Source organism: Ochotona princeps, chromosome 7, assembly GCF_030435755.1.
Source record: "Ochotona princeps isolate mOchPri1 chromosome 7, mOchPri1.hap1, whole genome shotgun sequence".
NCBI classification, from domain to species: Eukaryota; Metazoa; Chordata; class Mammalia; order Lagomorpha; family Ochotonidae; genus Ochotona; species Ochotona princeps.
Window position 1 is genome coordinate 71,426,811 of NC_080838.1, and position 19,747 is coordinate 71,446,557.

At 35.1% G+C, this 19,747-nt stretch overlaps 1 protein-coding gene across 1 annotated transcript; it reads left to right on the top strand.

The window, feature by feature from the left end:
* The first annotated feature begins 7,919 nt into the window (after positions 1–7,919).
* On the top strand, positions 7,920–19,472 carry LOC101525385 (sulfotransferase 1 family member D1). The gene is made up of 7 exons (XM_012930059.2): positions 7,920–8,064; positions 10,579–10,704; positions 11,473–11,570; positions 15,339–15,465; positions 16,685–16,779; positions 17,420–17,600; positions 19,360–19,472. The coding sequence occupies exons 1-7, from the start codon at positions 7,920–7,922 to the stop codon at positions 19,470–19,472; spliced, it is 885 nt and encodes a 294-aa protein (XP_012785513.2).
* Positions 19,473–19,747: the final 275 nt, after the last annotated feature.

Here is a 19,747-nt window from a genome sequence, read left to right on the forward strand (position 1 = left end):
AGTGAATAAAAATTAGAAGAAAAATGTTAAAATAAGGCGATGAATCCCATGGTTGATGAAATTCAGTTGCACAAAACTACATGGCAAATAGAATAGCCATCAATATTCAATAAATAATAATAAATAATTATCTCTGTTATTTTTTAGGATTGTACTTTAGCCACAGTTTCTAATGTTATAGTTCCTTTTATTATACTCCCACTCAATTCTATATGCTTTTATTACAGGTTAAGCTGGATTTTTCCAGTTCCATTACATAATATGATCTTCATCTTCTGTTTCTAACACCTTGATAACATTTTTAGTTACTTCTCTAGTCAAGAATCACTATTAGCAGGGCTGATTATTGAGTATGCAATGGCAGTGAGATGAGCAGTGTTGTTTTTGGGCAATATGCATGTGATAATAGAGCCTCTAAATAAGCAACTTTAGCATACATATAGTAAATAAATGTGAGGCATAAAAATATTTTGGAAACACATAAAAGGTACATAACCAAATTATGGAAAGCTCCTTAGAGTAAGTGGCAGAAGTTCCAGGAAAACTGACATTTGAGCAGAAATGGAGACTGCTTGATATCTTTGGCTGAGAGAACAGTATGTGTGAGGTCACGGGTCACAGGTCAGTCAATTTAAGGTAAAATAATGAGGACTATGTGATTCATGAATTAGGAGACAAGGCTAGCATAGTGTATATGTCTCATAGTAAAAACTTGAGGGCAGTAAGTAAAAACTGGGGGTGGGTGCCTCTTAGGCAACCATTAGGATTAGCAGCAATAAAAACATCCTCCAGTAGCTTTTGAAACAGCAGATTCCATTGAGGACTCATGTATGTGTGGGGACAGAATCCATGTAGGTAATGACTGAGGAGTGTTTTATAAGTGAAGAATAGAAATGAGTATTTCTTGAAATTGAAAGATGTCAAGCGTGAGATTTACATGAATATTATGACATCAATCTTTTGCTAGATAAGAACGGCAGGAAGGTTCCCCTTCTCCTTCTTCCTCTCCCTTCAGATGCTACTGTTACCATGGGCTGTTCAGACTTCTAAGTTCCTTAATTGAATTGGCTCATTGATGCTTGCAAAACTGATGGAGATTAATCAAACTATCTCTAAATATAGATTGTGCCATTTCCTCACAAGGGGACATTAGAAATGTGTGGGGCCAGTAATACAGCACGTAGGCTAATCTGCCTGAAGCACCGGCATCCTGTGAGGTTACCAGTTCACGTCTTCCTGCTCCAGCTCCCATCCAGCTCCCTACTTATGATCTTGGAAGGCAGTGGAGCTGGAGCAAGTCGTTGGGAGACTAGAAGACCAGAAGAAACTCTTGGTTCCTGACTTCAGATTGCCTCAGCTCTGGCCATTGTGGCCATTTAGGGAGTGAATCAGTGTATGGAGAATCTCTTTGTGTCTCACTCCTTCTTTCTGTTAATTGTGCTTTTAAAATGATAAATAAAAGATTTAAAAATTAATAAAGCATTAAGAATCAATTGTTTCGATCCAAAAGAAGAAGATGACAGCTTGAGACAGACAGTGGATGTCAGCATATGGACTTTATTATGAGAGCATATCTGTTCCAGATCATAAAAGTCAAGGTCATAGTTTTGATGTTATACTTGTTGTCACTGACAAAATTGGAGTACTTTTCCCTTTTTCTTTGAGCCAGCATATAGAGACAATTAGGGAGCTTAGTTTTGATTTGTCAAATGTGAAATTCAAGGAAGAACTCAAAGAAATCAAACGAAGATGTCCTGTATACAGTTTAATACACAGGCTTAGAGGTCAGGAGAATTGTTTCATATAAATATAGATTTGGATATTTAAGATTTCCTTGGGATAGAGCATCACTGTCATCAGAACAGAGGTCCTGGATTTTGGGTTTAGTGGGATTTGGATGCATACCAATATTCAGAAAACAGAAATAGAAAATCACCAATAGCCCTCAAAGTAGTGTTTCCGGGTGTAAAGAAGAAAGCTGGAGAAGGATACCATTGTAATTTGTACTAAAGTACAAGGAATATTTCAAAGGAGCGAGTAGTCAAGGTCTATAGAGAAAGTAGAATGATTATTTCAAAACATTGCACTTTCAGCTTAACAATAGCGTGATCATTCCCTGGTGACTGTGAACAGCATTACCTGTAAGTAGCAGTGGAGTAGGGGAAAGGTAGAATGACCCGTTTCCACAATGTTAGCTGTGTGCAAAGGAAATGAGGCAATACAAACATCCGACGTACTCATTCCTATGAACAGTGTGTCTGAGAAGGAGCAGACAGAACATGTACTTTGTATCTGGTTAATATCCAATGAGTGATTAGTGGACAAAACAAGTCATGTGCTAAACTTTATGATCTCTTTTGATCTCCTTTACTGTCAGTTTTGAAGTTACCAAAGACATTCAACTTAACTCTTGGCACTGTGTAAGTTTAATGACAAACTAGTTAAATGACAAACTGCTGAGAATTTTAGAAAGATCTTTGCCTTCAATTATTTGTAGAGGGACTGGACTGTAAATTGTCCAGCAATTTCAATCAGTGATGCACCTTCTGCCTAAGTTATCTATGTAGTTAAGAAAATTGTTATTCAGGAATTACCTGGTCCTCTAAAGAGTATGTGTTTTCTGGCCGGTGTATTCTAACAATTGAAACATTGTTGGAGCAATAAATATTTTTTGTGATAAGTTATTGAGTATAAACATACAGCAACCTAGAACTAAATATTCTACGCTTTTTCTCACTTGAATTTTATATTGGCAATGTTGTTCAAATATACTCCATATTTTTAGAAGAGTAAGTAATATAAAATGTAGAAGTGGAATTATACTTAGAATATTAGTTTCATAAGTAATTATAAATTACTAAGCAGGGTTTCCTGGGGGCCATTTTACTTTCAAAATGCTAAGTGATCTTTAACCTCAATTTCCATTTTCAGTTTACATAACATGCTTATTCCTCTTTTATTTATTCTTTTTCAAACAAAAATTTTAAAAAGATTTATTTATTTGTTTAAAAATTGGAGTTACAGAGATACACACACACACACACACACAGACTGAGACAGAGACAGAGAGAGATCTTCCATTTATTGGTTTACTCTCCAAGTGGCTGCAATGACCAGAGCTTCCCCATGCTGAAGTCAGCAGTTTCATTTGGGTTTTCCATGTGGGTAACAGGGCCTCAAGCTCTTGGACAATCTTCTGCTGCTTTTCCAGACCTTTATCAGGCAGCTGGGTCCAAAACAGAGCCATTGGGATATGAATTTGTGCCTATGTACAATGGCGGTGTCTCAAACTGATGGTGACATTACTGGCTATGCTACAATATCAGCATTAAGTCCACAGTATTTTGAATACCGTCTACACACAGCCATTGTCTAGGATACATATAATGGTGGTAACAAAAAGAAAGCAGTAATACATCCTGTGGGGTAGGCATTTGTTACAGCTTTTCATACTGAGGAGTATCTGGATTCATTCTGCATTCATTTGTCATCCAATTTCCCACTAATGCAGACTGTGGGGGACAGCAGGTGATGGCTTACGTACTTGTACTGTACTCCCCCCACATGGGAGATCTAGATTGAATGCAGGCTCCCTGGCTTCAGCCTGATTCAACCATGGCTGCTGCAGGCATTGCAAGAGTGAATCTTCTCTGTCTTCACCTTTCAAAGAAAATAAAGATGAGTAAATAAAATTCTAAAGAGGAAATATATTCTATGTTTATATAACTTGAAGTCCATAAGGAAGACAAATCATATAATTACATAGCTGTGAAATAAGATGGGATGAATAATGATCATCATGAACAGTGTAACACTATGCTAGAGCACGGAGAAATCCTTGAGTCTTTTTTGTACTGTAAAAGAGTGATATCAATTATGTTCACCTTAAAAGTTGGCCTAGCAGTTAAAGACCTCACCTTGAACATGCCGAGATCCCATATGGGTGCTGGTTCTAATCCCGGTGGCCCTGCTTTCCATCCAGCTCCCTGCTTGTGGCCTCGGAAAGCAGTAGAGGACAGCTCAACGCCTTGGGACCTTGCACCCATGTGGGAGACCCGGAACAGCTCCTGGCTCCTGGCTTTGTACTGGCACGCAGCATTGGCCATTGTGGTCACTTGGGGAGTGAATCATTGGATGGAAGATCTTTCTCTCTGTCTTTCCTCCTCTCTGTATATCTGACTTTGCAATAAAAATAAATAAATCTTCAATGAAAAAGTTGGTACAGTTAAAATTAAATCATATTCTCAGATATTCATTCACTTTGCTTACTATTGGATTTTTGAGGGGATCAATTATATCACAGCAATTACATGAGACCACAATAAGAGAAGACCAATGAAAGTTAATGTTTAAATGAAAGTTAATGTTTAAATGCTAATTATTTTCTACTGTTGCGGCTTGATTGATTTACATACAACACGTAGGCTGACAGGTCTGGAATTTTCAAGAAATTCAACCTGAATAGTTCACTAGTAATCATAAATGTGTGAAAAATAGTTCAATTACTGCAACTACACATTGATCATATTTTAGTAACATTTTCTGAGATTCTCATTAAATATCAAGGAAATGAATTTGAAATTTATTTTCCTTCCCTGTCTACTGAATCTTTAAACTATGTTTTTTTTTAATGTGGTAGAAAATGTAAAATGAGGATAAAGAGATCTTTAATGTATTCCTGGCTCTAACACAGGGCTGAACTGTTGAACACACACTTGAAAGTGTCCAGAGAACACTGGTTAACCCAGGGCTTTCATGCTAGGAAAGAGAGCATCCTATTGAGGTTTGGAAGTTAGAGATGCAAGAGTCAGAGTATCTGGCAGTGTAGAGTGATCTAGCCATGATAGTCACATTTCTTCACAGATAAGGGGATTGTCTACACTGAGCCAATATTCACCTTTTCATTATTAAGACATGCACTGTCTTTAAGTGCATTTTGCTTAGTTTAAGTTGGCAATGAGTAGAAAGGTCAACATTTTGTACAGATAAACATGATCTGACTGTGGCTATTAGTAATATGCAGAAATTTTATGCAACCTTATAATTATCCTCAAGGGAAATTTGTATTTCAAAGACATTTTCAGAGATGTAAACAGAAGAGAGCCCTTTGGGAAGCAATTTGAACATTTCCTGAGCCTTCAACAACTCCCTTTATTTCACATATTGAATCATACACTATTTATCAGCGCCATTCTTTTCATTTTTTTATTCTGATTTTTCATCTAAGGGTATTCATTTGCAACTCTCTGGAGCTTAAAAGTAAGTTCTATTATGATATTTATTCCATAATCACTTTTATTGTGTGTTTTACAATAAATAATTCATACAAATAAGCTGCATCAGACACAGAAAATGCCAAAATATAATGTGCATTGTTACCTCAATTATATTACATATAAAGATAAGATCATGACAAAGTGTAGACATACCAAAATAAAAAGTCATATAAATCAATTTAAGACATAGTATATTATACAGTTTTCATACATGAAACAAGGTTGCTATACACATTTTTTGCCATCAGAAATTACCATAAACAAAATTTCAAATAGTGTCTCATCAGCCTAAATATGTGAGTGTTAAAAGAAGATAAATATTACTAAAACAAATTTTATCAGTGTGATTCAGTTTTTCTAAAAATAATTTTAGTTCAATATAGTGCATTTTCATATTTTCATAAAGCACTGTAATGTTTAAGATATTGGGAAAAGTAAGACTTATCTCAGAATATTTCTGTGAAAAGTAAATAACACCGTATAAAGGGTCTTTATTAAGTTCATCGACGTTGTATTTTAGGAAAAGCTATGCATGAATTTCAAATATTTTTCCACCAAAATAAACTTTTCTTCTAATACCGTCTTTCCATAGCTTTTAAAAGTCCACTTCTGCATGCACTAAAAGCAGTATTCTGTGTCTGTGTCTGTGTGCGTACATATGTTTTGAATAATTGTTTGGAATATAAATCCCTTATCAGTTGGGGCTATAAGCTATCAGTCCGCTCTCCGCCACCCGCCCTTCCCCTCCACTTAGGACTAGAAAGATCTCTCAGAAGAGTGACTGTGAACTTCAGCCATGCTCAGACAGGCTGCCAGCAGGTGCACTCACAGTCAGAAATGAATGCTGATCATTGCATACTTTTCTTATCTTGGAGAATTACCCTAATGTGTCTGAACTCTGTGGTAAAGTGTCTCTTTCTTAGGAAATCTGGATACAATCCCAGACACCCTACCAGGAAACAAAGTTAGGATCCAGAAAGACATCAGGAGAGACAAAACAGCTCGCTACTTCAGAGAGGAGAGGACACATGCTCCCAGGGACAATGGGAAAGGGGATATGCTCAGCCTGCAGGTGAGATCAGTGGGTTGAAGTCTTTATTGGGATTTTTTACTAATGTTTAGGCTTTACCCAAATAGGTTCTCTGAAAGGAATTAATAGGAGAACGCAAGTGTGTGACCTAGGCTCCCTCAGTGACTGAGAGCAAATGAGTTAAGTCAAGGAGGTTATATCCAGCTTTCCCATAGCGAGGTGGTGATTGAAAGGGGTTGTGAAATTACTCATGAAAACAGATATCTGATTAACCAGTTTGAGGGATTGGGAGATGGAAAAGACTAGAATATTGTGTCAAGAGTGATTGAATAGTCCTGTTTGTGGGCTATTTGAAAAAAAAAATACAAATAATGTGAATTTTCTGCCAAACTTTGCTGAGTGAATATGATCTTTCCAGACACGAGAAGTAAGATCAGTTCAATTTGTCATGACATGCCATAACATGATGGGGATGGAGGAGTGGATTTGCTTTTAAAAAGTCTTTAAGTCTAAGTATGGTAGAAGTAAATAAAGGAACAGTCAGGAAAGCCAGAATATAAAAGATCTTTACACAACAGAGATCGCTAAGCATTGTCTTTTAACTCACAGGGTTCTGATCAGGAGTTGGAGAGAGAATACTGACGGAAGATGGAGTAAAATGAGCTTGGAGATATGGAGACTAATTTTAACAACATTGTTTCAGTACAATGTAGATAATGATTAGGAAATAAAAAAGCATTTTAATACATAATCATTATGATAATATGACTATTTATTATATTTTATCAACATATGCTTTTCACTCAACACTGTATTTTTCCATCACAGCATCACTAATAAGGGAGATAAATTATCGCAAATTTCAATCATTGTTCATACCAAACAGGAAACATAATCAACAACCCTCCGTATAGTTTGAACTTAAAGATAGCCACTATCTTATAAACTTTAGAGTATGTTTTCAGAGCTGCTTAAATTGTGTGTCTTCCTGATGCCAATCCTCATAAGCCACAAAAAAGTAAAGCTTTCTTCTCATGAAGTTTTTCTTTCACCCTGTTTTGCCAGTTGGCTCCTCTGCTAGACTCTTAATTGCCAACCACTACCATCACACACCCATGCGCTCGCTCGCTCTCTCTCTCTCTCTCTCTCTCTCTCACACACACACACACACAATTTCCTAGCTTTCCCTTGATCTGTTAAAGATAATTTAGATAGAATAATTTACCATTCCACACTGTGACTAAAGGAAAGGAGATGCAAATATAAGCCTGCCCAGCACAGTTAGACGATAGGTTCAAGTTCCCACTTCAATAAATTTGTTAAGATGCTTTCCTCCTGACTCCAAAGTAAGTAATATATGGACCCATAAATCTTTACTTGAGTAAATGCCAACATTACAAAAATAGAAGATACTAATGATGTGTAATATATGATCAGCATATATAAAGGAATTGTATGAGACTAATAGTTTGATAGTTTTATACTACTTTTTTTTTCTAGTGATTCACTACACCCAGGATTGTAATCAATGCTATTGAGTTTAGAGCAAGACAACATTGTTCTACTTAATTTTTAATACAACCAAGGATACACTTTGCCCTAGCCTCTGAGAAATGGACAAGCTGAATGTCTTCAGGAGGGAGCTGGTGGACGTACAGGGTGTCCCCCTCTTCTGGGGCATTGCTGAAGAATGGTCTCAGGTGGAAGCATTTGAGGCCCGTCCAGATGACCTGCTGATCTCTACCTACCCCAAATCTGGTAAGGTTTCCTGTTTGTTTGGAATGGACGATTAGAAAATAATTCATATCTGTGAACTCGCTGATCCACAGATTACTAGACATGTGTAGTTTTGAATTCATTAAGCATTTATTAAGAGAATATTACAGTAGTTTGGGGGTTATCTTTATCTTAAACCATTTACTACTGATTCTATAACAGGAATTTGATAGAGATTACTTCTGAAAGAAAAATTAATGCTGTCTTCCTTTTAAAGTTCAAGAAAGTGATTAAAGCCATATAATTCCATGCTTTGGTTATATTACAAAGTATATGGGGAAAGTTCAAAAGTTTATAAAACAAAATAGAATTGAAAGATAAGTTACTGCAAGCATTTTGAAATTGATTCATGGCTCTTTTCCTAATATGTATTTCCATGAACTTTTTGTAGACCACATTCTTGAATATGATCATATACCTTGGGCATAATGAGCATATCTGTAAGCAATATATATATATATATTAATAAATAAATATATTATATATAATATATATGTTATAGTTTTAAACATTAAAACTGGTGTACGACATATATATATTTATATTTTTATATATATATCGTACACTAGTTTTAATGTTTAGATATTTTGTATATGTAAGTAAATGGCTGTGAAATTCCATACAATCTTAGGAGAATGCAAGATGATTCAGTAAGACTCATGAGTTTTTTTCTTTCTCATATTTATTATGACTGGGTTTTCTAGTTTATCCAGGGTTAGAAATAGAGATATAGAAGAAAGATGAGTCTTTTTTTTCAATTAATTCACTTGACCCTGTTTTCGATCAGTCAACTGTTCTAATGACTAAAATCATTAAAATTCACTTTCCTTTATGTTCCTACTTCATGTCTTAAAGGAAGAAGTTTTTAATAAGTCTGTTGGTTCCTAATCTTTTTCCACTAAAAAAATACCAAAATTATTTCAAAATAAAGTGTAACAAGTTCGGGGAAGAAAGCCCTGAATATGAGTTAGTCAGATTGGGCAAAATTACAAAGTACCAGATAAGGAAAGACTCCTTAACCTGTAGATAATGCATTATGTATATTTGTGTCACTATATAAATAAGCTTGTTTCGGCAAAACATCTTTTTAAAAAAACTTCTTTTATGACTCTCTGAACACTCCATCCTTTGCACAATTTTTAACACTATGCATCTTAACACTCTGCATTTTTTACATTGAAATACACAGGGGGAGGCAGCCGTTGAGAAGCACATTTGTTTTTGCTTTGAGGAACCTAATAGGAAACAGGAAGACATTAAGATAATCTTTGAAAATTGCAATTATATAAAAACTCATGTACAAAAGAATTCTTTGAAGTTTAATTTTTTTTCTGACATAAGAAAAGATGGATGGCTACATATAGCTTTTTTATTGGTCATTTGAAAGGCTTAAAGAACAAGAGAGAGAGAGAAAGAGACAGAGAAAGGTCTCCCAAACCTGCTCCACTCCTGAAGTGCCAGGAAGAGCTATGACTAGGTCAATCTGGATCTTTTTGCTACACACAGTTTAACCACATATATCACATATCACTACTATTTTTAAACATTTCCCTTTGCAATTTATTGAAAACATGTCTAATATTATGATGCATCAATGCCATGCTAATTTTGCTACAAAAGATCCAAGTTATCTACATTTTATATGACAGACCACATAATGTTTTTCTTTCTTATAAGAATCATGGCAAACAAACTGAATCATGGTAAACAAACTGCATACAAGATAGTTAAATTTTTATGCCTTTCAGTAAAAAAATCCTGAGACACAATTTGTAACATTCAAAGATAGGAGAAGAGATACATTGCAAGCCGCTTCAGTATCTCTTTTTCTTTAGTGTTTAAGCCGTAGCCAGATCAGACCTGGGAAAGTTCAAGGGTGGTATTGGTTTGGCAGAGAGACAAGGAAAGAAGACACAAAAAGATCTTCTATCCATTAGTCACTCCACAAACAGTTGCTCACTTCAGACTTGTCCAATCCCGGCTATTGCAGCCATGGTGTGGTGTCCCACCAGTCCTTTTATATAAAACATGATTTTATGTAAGTTTTATGAAACAACATTTAATTATAAATTAAATTCATGATCAGTTTTTTGAGGAAAAACTAATAAGCATTAGAGACCAGGCTTGTGGTGTGTGGTTGAAGCTGCTGCTCATGATGATTAATTCCTTACCAGAGTACAAGTTCAAGTCTCAGCCTTTAGATTTAATGTAAAATTCTACTTTCTGCTAAAGTGCCTGGGAAGGTAGTGGAAGGAGATCCAAATACTTCTGGATTCCCACATGGGTGGAAGGTGTCCACACAAACACATATTGCACAGAAACTTTCCAGATTCAGGATAGTTAAGAATGTCTCCTAATGAAGGGAATAATAGATAAATGGAGTTGAAATGAACAGTACACATATTTTAGATGTTGCAAAGTTTCTCTGCATCTTTTTTTTCCTCTCTTGCTATTTACAACAGTAAGTTTTAGAATCTCACCTACTTTTGCCCTTAGGAACAACTTGGATCAGTGAAATACTGGATTTGATCTATAACAATGGGGATGCAGAAAAATGTAAACGGGATGTAATACACAGACGAGTGCCTTTCATGGAATTTATAATTCCAGGAATTTCAAATGGTATTTTCTGTTCATGTTTCTTTTCACTATCAGAATATATCTCCTTCACATGCAGTGGTTGTTGGTAGAGCCATGGTAGGCTATGTTACAGACAGAACTTAGACTGATGGAGCATAAGCATTCTTTAATATAAAATTGATCATGGGATTATGCCAGCAACCATATGATAGCTCTCTGGTGCTCAAATATAATATCTACATAACAGAAATTTTAATGCAGCATTTTTTTCTGAATAAAAAGTAGAAGTACTTAAGATTTAACTAGTATGTGATCAATCATAATATGGCTAATTCATTATTTGGTTCAATCTGGACTTGTATGCTACTCTTGACAAACTCAAGGAAGTAGATTATAGAAATGTATGGTCATGCATTAACAAAACTGAAAAAAAAAGACAAGAGTTTCATGGCTTAATTTGGTCTTTGGATTTGAATATAAGAGAGCTGAAAAGGGATTTTCAAAATTCTTTAGTTCAATTTAGTTGTGTCACAAATTTAAAAGAGGAAGAAAAATGTTTCTTGAGTTTGACCAATTATAAAGTTAATATAATTACATACATAATAAATGGTATTAAGCATTCTAACTAAATACTGTAACTAAACAGATATCTTTTTATCTCATTATAGACTTCAGTAACAGGTGAAACCAAAGAGCTATGTCACAAGAACGATGTCAAGTCACAGATTGGGTTTAGTGTTTAGAAAGACTTACAAATAGTCCTTTTGATTCCACATTTGTGATATAGTTTGTTAATTTTTGACTTTGTAGGTGTCGAGCAGTTAAACAATATGCAGTCTTCCCGATTAGTGAAAACACATCTGCCTGTTGAACTCCTTCCTTCTTCATTTTGGAAGAATGATTGCAAGGTAGCAAACTTTGAAGAGAAAGATCCATTGTGTGATAATTTCTTTCACTGTTTATGCAGAAATACATTATGAAGAATGGCAACTCTCAGATAAGCAATTGCATAGCTAATAATCTGTCGTCTTTATCTCACAGATAAACAACCATTATTTTCCAAATATTTGTATCTCAAATGGTGACATGGAATGTATTTAATCTTTTGAACTTTATCCTGTAACTTCATTAAGTTAACCTAATAGACTCATGTGGTTTTTGTATATTCCTTTCAAGTTTCAAAAAGAAAATGTTCCTTGTTGTTAGGAAATGAAAAGATTCTTATTTCTCCCAATCTGGGTGCATTTTACTTCTTTAGATTAACTTGTCAAATGGATAGAATCTCCAATATATTTCTGGATGGGAGTGTGTAAAAGAGACATATTGTACTTGCTCTTAAAAAAAAGTTTATTTAGTCTTACATATATTTCGTTTGGTTAACAAAATGAATCTCACTGATTTTCAATATTAAAGCAAACAGACATACCTTATATTTAGTTAAAACGCATTATATTTTTATATTCCATTGGATTAAATTTACTTTTTTAAGAAGTTGCATCTTTATGCATTAAAGATACGCCTTCTTTGGAATTAGGATAATGTTAGCTTCATAAGATGATTGGAAATTTGTATCAGTCAGTTTTTCCATAATGAAATATCTATGACAAGCTAATTATGAGAGCAGGTGTTTCATTTTATTTTATTTTAGGATTCACAGTCCAAGGAAAGGCAGGCTCATTTGTTTGGGACCTGGTGATGATATTCTGTTAGAATATAATGCAAAAGGGAAATTTTATGTCCATGTCTCATCTCTGCTATAAGACCACCATAATTTGACTGGGGATGCAACTCAAACACCTTGTTACTTTCCAAAGATGCCATCTAGATACTACAGCTTGATTGAGTTTACAAACTTTTGGCACTATTAACATAAGAATTTGGAGACCAGACCCCAGCATAGTGGCTTTTGAAAGCACCCACACTCATGTAAGCATCCTAGCAAAAATTGATCTCTTTCAATTTTTTGAAAGTGCTTTATCAGAATTGTCTTTATTTTGTTCTTCTACACTGCATATGATTGGTCAGCAAACATATCCATGCCCTCAATTTTCTTCAACTGAAATGTTATATTTTTTGAAAATTCAAATCCAATATATTTTACAGAAATAGAATTATTCAGTTTCTATACCTATGAGATCCGTGGTATTTTGCATTTTTCAAGAAACAGTCTATTTCATTTTAGCTTATTCTTTATAACACAGTTACTTAAAATATTCTTTCAATATTTTTATACACATATTACTTTTCTCATTGCTTACAAGTTTTATCAGTTATTTGAAAAGTAGGGATGAAATCTGACCATGATTAGCATATTTCTTATTGGAATTTTACTGGCTTGAGCCTCTTATGAGTAAAATCATTCAAGAAGCACATAACCAATGCATATTTATGGAAGTGTTATCATTTGTGTGCCAAATATTGTAATGGACATTTTAGATTGGAACATAAATAGGACAATCTCTGCCATGCAACAGCAGATTGGTTTAATATCTAAAAATGTAGATGTATTTCTTTTGCACATTGCTTACTTTCTTAAGATCATGTTGCACAATAGATTTAAAAAAATTGGTAATTTCCATCCTTGTTAGCTCATAGTCCAGTAGACTGCTTTAAAAAGAGAGAAATGTGGGCTTGGCGGTGTGGCCTAGTGGCTAAGGTCCTTGCCTTGATCCCATATGGCTGCTGGTTCTAAACCCGGCAGCTCCACTTCCTTTCTGTCCCTCCTCCTCTCAGTATGTCTGACTTTGTAATAAAAATAAAAAATAAATCTTTTTTTAAAAAAGAGAGAAATGTGAATATACAAAGAAAACATGGATCAGAAAGATAAATGCTAATAGATGAGCTAAGATGATTCCATGAAGCAAATATGTCCGATTTTGCGAAGGAAATTTTGATCAGCCTTGTATGGAAAAGGTAGAAGCTTTTTAAAGGAGCATAGTACATTTCATAGCAATAAAATGCTGTGTGCGTAGAGTAAGGAGTAAGAAATGTAAACCATCAGAATGTGTCAGAGATCTACAAATGGTTGAATATGGCTAAACATAATACACAAATGTGGAGTAGGCAAATAAATCTGGAATTCAGGCTAGCATCGAGTTCGTTGGACCAAGAAGAGGGACTAGATGATGTCTTTACTCCAAGATCTTTTGCATTTTCATAAAACGAGTAAAGTGGTTGCTGTCTTACTTTTGAGAAATTGATGATTATGCTCTCATCCTGTTGTAACTAGGAAATATATCTTTGTAATGTCTTGGTATTCACCCTTTTCCCTTCTGAATTTAACAAAAATCAGAATATGTAATGCAATAAGACTATGATTTATTTTATTATTGTTTTTTAAAGATTTACCTCATTTTGTTTAAAAAGGCAGATCTACAGAGAGAATGACAGAGAAAAAGATCTTCCATCCACTGGCCCACTCCCCAGATGGTTGCAGGGGCTGCAATTGAACTGATCCAAAGTCAGGAGCTTGCTTCGTGTATCCCACATGGGTGCAAAGTCTCAAAGCTTTGGGCCATTCTCCACTGCTTTCTCAGGCCACAAAGGAGTTATGTAGGGATTAGAGCAGCCAGGACATGAACCAGCACCCACATGGGATCCCAGGGTGTGCAAGATGAAGTGTAGCCAATGAACTATTTCTCTGGGCCTGAGGACTATTTCTCTGGGTCTGAAACTACAATTTATTGTCAAATCCCAGTGGTAAAAACCTGTACATGCCCCAGAAATGCTGACTTGCAATTTGAAGCACAGGATATCTTAAGTTCCTCCTTTGCACTGAGGAAAGCAGACTTAATAAGTAGAGTTATAAGTGATGGTAATAGAAAATCATTGGTTAGTTCGTGACTATAGTATCTTGATATTGGTAAAGGAAGTAACTAGGAAATAGGGTAAAGTATTTTTTCAGATAGTCACATCAGCAACCATTTCAAGCATTACAACTCTTCAATCTTTGAAAATTCCTTTCCAGTTATTCACTGTCTACTGCAATTCTTGCCCCAGACTATAAGAACTACTAGCACTACTGGGAATTAAAAAACCTCCCAGTTTTTTTCTTATTAATTAAAAGATAAAAAAGATCTCTGATCCTATTTGCATGAAAGGTTTCTTCTTGAACACATTTTTTCTTTAGAAATTTTGACAATGGGATGCAAGACTTTCTGCTATTGTCTAAACTTAATGATGTCAACATACACTTAAATAGCAGAATGATAGATTTGTAACTATTGTTGGAGGGCTATATTATTGTAATTATATAAGGGAAATCAGTTGGTGGGGAGGGAAATGGGAAGAGAGGAGGAAGGGAAATCCTTGAGCATATGAAATAAAAAGGAATATATTTGCTGTATAGGTGTGCTTCTTGGAAGAGGCAGGCTTAATGAGTTTCACTGGACTTATATCTTTTAAGTTGAACCTAGCATCAACTCATAAGGCAAAATAAGCCTCTTCCTCCCCAGGAAGCTCATTGCAGGTATTTAATAAGATTAATGATGTTCCTCTCAATGAATAGAGAGAAATTAGGAGTGTGAAAAATAACTCATTATGTTAAAAATAAAAAGCTGTGTGTATACGCTATCTATATTGGTATAGATAGAAATGTCAAAATGAATAATATAAATAATGAAGTTTCAAAACTGTAGTAATGGAAAGGAAGGCTGATTTCCCATTTCACCCTACAGATGATCTATATGGCCCGGAATGCCAAAGATGTGGCTGTATCTTACTACTACTTCTACCAGATGGCAAAAGTACATCCAGACCCAGGCACCTGGGATGAGTTCCTGGAAAAATTCATTGCTGGGAAGGGTGAGTCCAATTCCTCCTTTAGTAATGGAGTTCTACAATGAGGTGTCTTTTACTCCGAGAAATAAAATTCAGACATAAATCTTATGCTTATTATATATATCACAAATATCTCAGTATTCCAATAATGCATTAGGGGACTTACAGAAGAGGCAGAATATACTGCCTTCTCTTTTGGAGAGTGAGTGATATGTGGACATCTTAGTCCTTTCATCATTCTATTAGTGATTAAAGACTATCTAAATAGTTTCCTTTGTTGCTTTCCTAATTATCACACCATTTTCACTTTGTATGTATTTCCTGGATACTGTTTTTTTATTGTTTATTATTGAAGGACCTCATTTTAAAATGTCAACATCTAAAATCAGTTGACATAAATAGTCAAGACAGAATGTAACAACAAAAACATATTTTCTCATGGTTCTAGAGGCTAGAAGTTTAAGATCAAGATGTCATTAGGCCTGGTTTCTTTTGATCCTCTCGCCCGGGCTTGTAGATCACAGTCTTTTTTTTTTTTTCTCTGAATCTTTTCTTTATGTAGGAACACAGCTGTACTGATGTAAGGCCCATCTTAAGGACTTCTTTTCTTTTTTTTTTACACTTTTTAAAAAGATTTATTTGTTTTTTATTGCAAAGTCAGATATACAGAGAGGAGGAGAGACAGAGAGGAAGATCTTCCCTCCGACGATTTACTCCACAAGTGAGCGCAACAGTGGATGCTGCACCGATCCGAAGCCGGGAACCAGGAACCTCTTTCAGGTTTTCCACATGGGTGCAGGGTCCCAAAGCATTGGGCCATCCTCGACTGCCTTCCCAGGCCACAAGTGGGGAGCTGGAAGGGAAGTGGAGCCGCCTGGATTAGAACTGGTGCCCATATGGGATCCCAGGGCATTCAAGGTGAGGACTTTAGCTGCTAGACCACACCCCTGGGCCCATCAGGACTTAATTTCCAATTTACTTCTTTTATGACCCCATCTCCAAACATAATCACATTCTCAGATAGGGATTAGCAATTTCATGTGTGGTTTTTGCAGGACATGTTTTAAATCACAGCAGAGGCCTCTTTTTCTAAGAAGATTGTTGCTATTCCATATTCTCTTATAGTTACCACCCTTGATTCTTGAAACAATGTTCAGTCAATGTGTATTGGTAAGGTGTTAAGGTGGCATTTGTCATTTTGCTTTCTGTAAGATGTTTATGAACAATTTATCTTCAAATTCAGTGGCCTATGGTTCTTGGTATGACCATGTGAAAGGCTGGTGGGAGAAAAGGGAGGATTATCGCATCCTTTATCTATTTTATGAAGACATGCAAGAGGTAAGAAACAATTGTGAAATACCTTCATTAAAAAAAATACTGTGATTTATCTTCTTTGAACCATGGTTCTCCTCCTACTGGCCCACCAATGTGGCTATTCTACTGTATCAGCTATGACTTACAAATGAATCTTTTCCCCTTAACTTCTTCTATCACTGTTGCCTCCTACTGTGGATAGGGCATGTATCTCAAATCATTTGGACCACATCACATTGCCTCTGTCATCCACACAGAGATGATGTTTTGAAATCAGAATTAGAGTGCTCATAAATCCACATCCTTCTTCTCTTTCAATGGATTCCATCCACACTGGAATTTTAAGTCATTAGAAGAATTCATAGAGAGAGCCTGGCATCATTTACTCATCTTTCCAGCCTCTCCTTGCACCAACTTTCCATTTTTTGTTGAGTTTACAGAAAATAATTTTAAAAGCAAAATAAAATGCAAAGTTTAAGTTAGACTGGTTGTGTGGTATAACCAGGGTTAGTTATATACTTGAGAATTAAAATGATAACACACATATCAAAACCTAAAACTATCTCCCTTGCTATAATGGCAAATGTGGTAGCTTGTTAAATTGTTCTCTTGTAGCTGGCTGTGTCTATCTGAAATCATATATTTTTCTCTCTAATTTCTTTAGGATCCAAAACTTGAAATCCAGAAGTTGATAGAGTTTCTAGATAAAGATGTACCAGAAGAAACTGTGGATAAAATCATTTATCACAGCTCTTTCAATGTGATGAAGCAGAACCCCACTACAAATTATACTATGCTGGGCAAAGAACAGATGGACCATTCTGTGTCTCCGTTTATGAGAAAGGGTGAGGATGTCATTTTCTACTTACTGTCTGTTCAGTTTTCTGGTCACATGGTAAAGAGTGTAGGTGGTAAGTTAGATATCTTAATAATTAACAAGAGATTGAATTTGTTAGAAATATTAATGTGTCAAAAAATAAAAACATTCAGGAGAAATAACCTGTGCAAATAGATCTATATTTTCTGTAAGCCTGACATATAAGATGAGCCCTCTGACAAGAAATGCTTTCTCAGTAGCCTGTGCATCAAAGAACATGAGTCTGGGTGTCAATTGTCATATCAGAAAAATGGCCTTCGTTTGTCTGGACTACTGAGATCACTTCCTCTTGCTTGGATCATTTGGACCATTTTCTACTGCCTTTCTGGATATATTAGCACGAAGTTGGATTGAAAGTGAAACAGCCAACCCGTGCAATGATGCTCTGATATGGATTTGTACTGTAGCACCGAGTAACTTAAATTATTTTACGTGTAATAAATGAGACAAACTTAAAACCTATCGAAATAGTTCCAATGATTATTATAATTATATCATTGTAATTGAACTCAGTATATAGCATTATGTATGAATTAGACTTTTAGTAAATATACATTGTATAAGGCTGAGGGGTGGGCAAATGGAGAAACAAAGCTTCTAGACACACATACTGTCCAGCTTTTCTATAAAGTGAACAATCCCAAGAATATCAGTAGTTTAACCACAAGAATATCAGTAGTTTAACCACAATATTTACAGTAAGTTGACTTTTGGTGGGTGGAAGTGACAAAGATGCTGTGTAATACATCACAATGCACAAGACAGACTTCCCAATTCCAATTAAGTTTTGACTGGCTCTAGAGGTCAGCAATGGATATATAACAAATAAAATGGTGAAGTTGCAAAACTCTGAGTCAAACGATTGGCATTCAGTTGTTCTACAATATTGGTGAGGAAATGGTTCTAGGAATGCTTTGGAATACCCAAAATTCATTGATGCTTGTCTGAGGCTAAAACAATATAAGTTGCTCTAATATATTATTTTAGGGAGTAATGATAAGAAATTTGTGTGTACATGTGAAGTGTGCTACTTTTATTCTGAATACTTTGTACACATGGTTGATTGTATCCACAGATATAGGCTTCATGATACAGTCACAATGACTAGTTATTGACATATGTTTTATTTCTAAATTTGAGTTTTTAATCATGTCCTCTGTATTACCCTGTGGGATATTCCATGAAAATACATTTTTCTTTTTTACCCAAGTCCTCATTCAGAATGTACTGTCATATGATCTTCTTAAAGGTTTTTCACGCCCTTGGTATTGTGAAGACTGAATCATCCTACATTAAAGAAATTTGTTTAATTATATTTAGCTAAGAATTTTCTAAATTTTATTGCTATTGGAAACTATTATTTCAAGATTAATAAAAAATTCTCTGTATCCTTTGCTGACAAAGCTTTTGAAACTTAGGAATCAGGACTATGAGATATTAGAATTTTTTCATAGTGACAGTCCCTTAAGTTATATAAATAATCCTTTTTTTCATAACATTCTGGAAAAATTCATGGAATATTTTGGAGGGCTAAGAGGTGTAGGAGTGTAGGGATGGCAAAACTGGAAGCAAGCATCTGAGGTTGGCACAGATCCTAGAGCAAAAGTTTTAGAAAGATAAGTATTATGATTATAATTATAGCTGGATCCACAAGAAAAAATTTCAGAGTCTCCTCAAGTGTTCCATTGTGTATATATATATATATATATATTTTTTTTTTTTTTCAGGTATTTCAGGAGACTGGAAGAATCAATTCACTGTAGCTCAGTATGAGAGGTTCGAAGAAGATTACATAAAGAAAATGAAGGATTCCACACTACAATTTCGTTCAGAGCTCTAAGAAATAGTCATTCTGCTCCTCCGTTAGTTGGTATCAAATATCAAAGGAAAAAAAAAAACAACAACTCTTAAAACATTTTGTGAAAGAGAATTCTGCATATACTATCTCCTACTTACTCAGATAAGTTTTATAAAGGAACAATTAAAAAATTTCAAAGCATGCATAGGAAAAACCAATTCTGTTTCTCTTTTTACTAAAATACAGTCATGGTGGTAGAAACAGTCAGAATTCAAATCCTGGTTTCAGAATGGCACTGTTGTTTGGCAAGACGTCAC